The 6,015-nt window shown below is 32.9% G+C and overlaps 1 protein-coding gene across 1 annotated transcript; it reads right to left on the bottom strand.

The window, feature by feature from the left end:
- Positions 1-649: 649 nt before the first annotated feature.
- On the bottom strand, positions 650-2,350 carry LOC145163362 (uncharacterized). Its single transcript, XM_079082202.1, has one exon. It carries the CDS (start codon positions 2,348-2,350, stop codon positions 650-652), a length of 1,701 nt encoding a protein of 566 aa, XP_078938328.1.
- Between the last annotated feature and the right edge of the window lie 3,665 nt (positions 2,351-6,015).

Here is a 6,015-nt window from a genome sequence, read left to right as displayed (position 1 = left end):
CTTGTTCATGTGGTATGTCATGCGGAATTGATCATAACACGATGGTAAGGAGTGCAAACTGATATCTATTGCTAACTCCTCGGGGAAGTTCACATTCAGCTTCATTAAACGGTCCACATACCTTTGCATTTTCTGCATGTGGCCCGTGATGGGTTCACCATCCTTCATTCGGGTTGTTATCATGGAGGAGATGATTTCATATCGCTCTTGACGAGCACTCTGATGGTAGCGGTCCATCAAATCCTGGTGCATCTCAAAAGGATAGTAGTCCTCATAGGACTTTTGGATCTCGGCTATCATAGTGGCCATCATGATGCATGCCACTTTGGTAGCATCTCTTTCATGTGCCTCATATTCAGCAAACTCCCCAGGAGTAGCAGTTGGCTCAGGTACCTTAAGCTCCTTGTCGATAACATATTCTTTGTTCTCGTAACGAGTGACCATCCTGATGTTCATGATCCAATCGGTAAAGTTGGATCCATCAAAGATGACTCTCCCACAAAGATTCATGAGAGAGAAGGAGTCGGTAGGGTTTGAGCCAGAAGCAGCATTGTTGGAAGACATCTGAAAAGAAGAAAACAAGTTTAGTTTAGATATAAAGACAGTCCTTAATAAAACACCCAAATGTAATATTAAGGCTAGGATCCAATCACAATATATTTAGTTTACCAAATTGGCACGGTAAAGTCAGACTTCCTGGATCTCTCATTTTCTGAGGAAGTTTGTTCAACATGGCTGCTGAACATTGTTCGTTTAATACTACACTTGAAGCTTCCTCCATTTTCTTTCGGTTAACAAGCAAATCTTTCAGAAATTTTGCATATTGGGGCATTTGAGCCATAGCTTCAATGAATGGGATGTTGATATGCAAGGATTTTATATGATCGATGAATTTGCGATAGTCCTCCTCCTCTTTTTCCTTCCTCAAGCGTTGAGGGAAAGGAATTGGTGGCCTATATGGTTTGACAACTGGAGTGGATGTAGTTGTCTCAACCGGAACTGGTTCTTTTTCCTTCTCTTGGGATTGTGAAATAGTAGAAGGTTCGTTAGTATGAACTGGAACTAACGGCTCAAGATTTTTTCCAGTTCGAGTTGTTATTGCTTTGACATGAGCAGTCGGATTTGTCTCAGTGTTACTTGGTAATGTTCCAGGAAATCGCTCTTGTAGTACTCTCGAAATTTGCCCGACTTGGTTTTCGATGTTCAACATCGAAGCTTGCTGATTTCTTAGAGCAGTTTCAGTTGTTGATCCGATTCTTTTCACCAACTCTTCTGTATCTCGATGTCTTTTATCAGATGCTTCTGCAAATCTGGCCATCATTTCTTCGAAAGTTGGCTTCTTTTCTTGCACAATTTGCTCCAATGGTGGGTTTTTTTGGTAGAAACCTTGACCGCTTTGTCTCCATTTCCCTTGCATCTCCATTTCCTTCTTGTATTCATCGAATGGTTTCCAGTTGTTTCGAGGCTTCCTTTCATCGTATCTATCTCCAGATGAGTAGCATACATCAACCTTTTGATTCCCATCTTGATCTAATGGACAATCTCTTTCAAGATGTGGTCCATTACAGTTGTCACAGCCGACTTGGATAGCATGAATTGTCTGATTGACCTTTTTCATGTCTCTTCCTAATGCATCCAATTTTGCATTTAATGCTGCCAAGCCATCTGAGCTCTCTCCTGTTGATCTTTTTCGAAAAGATGAATCTCGTGAAGAATGCCACTGATGTGAGTGTTGGGCGAGTTCCTCGATTATTGCTTTCCCGTCAGCTGGATTTTTCTTAGGAATGGGTCCTTGAGAGTCAACTAACTGACGGGTACAAACATCGATCTCGTTATAGAAAGTCTGCACGACCTGATGTGGATTTAGATCATGTTGTGGACAATTTTGCAGCATTTCTTTATAACGGTCCCAAGCATCATACAGTGTCTCATCTTCAAGCTGCTGAAAATTTTGAATTTTCATTTTCATCTTAGCAATTTTGCATGGTGGGCTAAATTGTTTTATGAATTTTGTTCTTAAACCCTCCCATGTGGTAATCGTAGGTTCAGATTTTATCCAGCGTTTTGCAGCTCCTTGTAGTGTTATTGGAAACACTCTAAGCATGACTGCATCTTTGCTTACTCCAACAATGTTGAAGTAGTCAGCTATTTCGAGTACAGCTTCGACATGTTGGTTCGCATCTTCATCTTCTCTTCCGGCAAACGGAGTTTCTCGTAGAAGGTGAAGAAATTGTCCTTTCAATTCGAAATTTGTCTGGGCTGGTATCGCGGGACGAATGACTCCATGATCATCTTCGTCTCTAGTACGGCTTGTATATTCCTCTAATGAAAGGAGGGCTAGATCGGTCATTGTTTGGTTTTCTCGGATTAGTTGATGAAACGTGCGTTCGGGCTCTTCTAAAGGTGGAACGAAAGTGAAATTTGAACTTCGGGTCATATATTAAGGAAATTCTATCTTTAAGCGAATTGATTATACTGCATAAATTATTTATCTAATTTTTTTGTGTAATACTTTGACTATCAAATAGAGAACAGACAGAGAGAGACAGCCAGGAGGCAGGATCATTTCGGTGTATATTATAAATATAACTTTTCTGAAATCCAGCAACCAAAACCAACGTACCAATTCCAAACACCGTTCTGGTAAGTAGAATTACTCGTATTACACGCGAATTAAATAAGGTTATTAATGCAATATAAACATGGCTCTGATACCATATATATATTTTTTTTATTTTTTATTTTTTTATTTTTTTTTTAATTTTTTTTTTAAGTAAATTTAACAATCTATTATTAACTAAAGGAATTTAACAATCTACAATTATCTTACAACTAGGAAATTTATGCAATACTAAATAAATATTTTTTTTTTTAGTAAATTTAACAATCTATAATTAACTAAATGATTTTAACAATCTATAATTATCTTACAACTAAGGAAATTTGTGTAATACTATATATATATATATATATATATATATATATATATATATATATATATATATATATATATATATATATATATATATATATATATATATTTTAAAAAAAAAAAATTTATTAAAATTTTTTTATAGGTAAATTTAATTTTTTAAATCAATTTCGTCCTTTTTTTTTATTAATTTTTATTTTAAATTTTTTTTTATATATAAATAATATTTTTTTTTAAATATATGTTAACTAACAAACAATAAGACTAAAAAAATTTTTATAATTTTTTTTTTAAATTTTTTTTTTTATATATATATATATTTTTAAATATATGTTAACTAACAAACAATAAGACTAAACCAAATAAAACCGTTTCCCCGGCAACGGCGCCAAAAACTTGATGTGAAATTTATCTAGTCTTAAATTTATAAGGTTGAAATTACCGATACTAGAATTTACTATCGACTTAGGCAAGTGTACCTAATTGAATTTGTAATATAGCAATGGTAAGAACGGATGTCGAACACTTGGGGAAACGAGTATGATTTAATATTAGACTATTTGTCGCTAATTAACTTAAAAGATAAGTAACTTGGGGGAATTTCTAGTAACAAGACAATAATGAGAATTTTAACAATTAAAGTGTAGAATAAATATAGAACAAGAATTGGTTTTTAAGAATCAAGAATGATAAGGATGCTTTCACTTAGATTTAATTCCACCTTTTAGTAATGAATGATTTATATTAAGTGCAATGGATATTATTAGTTATTTACCGATTTCTAAAATTGGTTAAAAATCATGATCTAAATTTTTTACCGTTTTGATAATAAAATTAATTAAAAATAATTGTCATGCAATTAACAATTTTATTAACAATAATTAATTCGTATCATGCAAACATTTGATCAAACTATTCATTTTAGTGGTAGTAAAACAAATAAGAATCGTAAGTTGGTCGTACGATATAAAATATACATGTTAAATTTTTAGTATTTTATTTTGCCCAATTCCTAGAATATTGTCCTTTACTAGTCATAAATATCAATGGTTATGAAAAATTTATGATTGAAGATAATATAATTAAAGTGATCTTTTAAAAATATTAACTTAGTTATGGGAAAATTAATTACAAAAACTTAACATATACAAATAAATAATCAAATATGCATGATAAAATAAATAACAATTAATATCCGAATAATATAAATCAAATCATATTTTCAAGGTTTCATTATCCAAGTGAAAACAAAGAGAATTTAGCTCATAATTAAGGTTACAACATACATAGAAAACATATTGAGAATGTTAAACATGTCGATAAAACAAACCCGATGTAGTCCCTAATGCCACTGCAATCTTCAATTCCTTAGCTTTTTGACTCTTGAATCCCCAATTGTGGTTCAAAGGTTGGGTGGAATTTGGTATAGTGGTGATATGGTAAAAAATTGTATGGGGAAATTTGTGTATCAAAGTGTATGATGGATCTTTTTGTGGTGAAAAATGGTGGTATTTATAGTAAAAATTTGGAAAATTAAATACCAAAAAGAAATAAATTGAGATTGGATCTAATGAAAAAGAATTCAAAAGAAATAAAAAGATGGGAATAAATGGTTGGAAAGTTTAAAGGTGGTGAATTATTGAGTATTGGTTGGAAAGATATGGGTTTAAAATAGGAAAAAGTGGGAAAAATTGGTTAAAAAAACGTAAAGGAAATGAATTGGCAAATCTGGTAACCAAAACGACGTCGTTTAGAAGGATGAACAGTGCGAATCGGATTTTGGGTCGAAACCGGGTCAAGGCGCGGACCTTGATGTGAGACGAAACGGATCGGAGTTCGGGTCGGATCGGGCACGGATCTGGGCGTGGATCGGATCAGGTGACGTCACGGATGACGTCACAGGCTAAAAAAAAAACGCGGATCTAAACCGGTTCGGATCTCTGGGTCGGGTCGGTAACATCGGATCTTTCTGTGAGGGAAAATGGAAGCGGGGCGGAGCGGTTCGCGGGTCGGATCGGGTACCGGATTGAGGTGGACGGATCAGGCCTTGTTTTTGTTGGGCTCCGGGTTTTGGGCTAAATCCTGATTTTTGGGCTCTTTTTCTTTTCCTTTTTATTTTTTTATTTTTTACAAATTAAATTAAATTAAATTAATTTAATTAATATAAATTATTTAGAAATTAAATAATTAATTCCCAATAATTTATTTTAATTAAACCTCATTAATTAATTTAAATTTCTTTTTATATTTTTATTTTGTTTTCTCGTCTTTCCAACGCGGCTATCTTTGAATTCTTTGACTTTTTTATCTCGATTTTCTTCGTGTAATTTCTTTCACTTCTTTTTGCGGATTTTTGCACGTTTTCTTCTCCTTTTTCCTCAGAAATGCTTTTTAGCTGTAAAATGGAAATTCAAACTTTATAAGTACCTTTTATCTTAAATCATACCAAAATATAGCTAAAAATACATAAATATCGCTCGAAATATATGTATAATTATTGCGATATCAAAATACCCCACACTTGAACTTTGCTTGTCCTCAAGCAAAACTAACTTTAGCATGTCATCATATCAAAACCTTCATCACCAACATTGTTTAAGACAATCCAACTTGAACCCAACCATTACATCGAAACCTCAATGCATACATTTGTGTCTAATGATTCTTAAAACTTCCACAATCCTAAATACTCACAATCTTCATAAACACTTGCCCACTTCTTTTGAACAACATTCATTTTATGCATCCCTCCGAATATATCCTCAGAAATCTTTCTTAACCTCAAAGTATTTTTACTAAGTCCCCAAGCATACATATGGAAAAATAACCTAGAAATAAAAATTACAATAACTAATAACTTGGCAAATTGCCTTTATTCTAGAGTCTTCATTGATTTTTGGAATTTTTCTTCATGATATTTCTTGATCTTCATAGCTTTGTAGACTTTTCTTTTCTTTTTCTTTTTTTTTTCTTTTTTTTTTTTAACTAAAAATCCTAAAAAAAAAACATATGCTTAAGCAAGGGAACTTAACTTCAACCATTATTGGTTAGAGATATTAGTCTAGAGTGCAATGACTACATAA

The sequence above is a fragment of the Lactuca virosa genome, chromosome 3 (genome assembly GCF_052849685.1).
Source record: "Lactuca virosa cultivar CGN04683 chromosome 3, Lactuca_virosa_CGN04683_v6, whole genome shotgun sequence".
Lineage (NCBI taxonomy): Eukaryota > Viridiplantae > Streptophyta > Magnoliopsida > Asterales > Asteraceae > Lactuca > Lactuca virosa.
The sequence above is the reverse complement of the archived record's forward strand: the minus strand, read 5'-3'. Positions and strand labels throughout refer to the sequence as shown.

Bases quoted from the DNA above. Each gene is read 5' to 3' on its own strand.
- LOC145163362 (XM_079082202.1), bottom strand. From the start codon at position 2,350: ATGACCGATCTAGCCCTCCTTTCATTAGAGGAATATACAAGCCGTACT.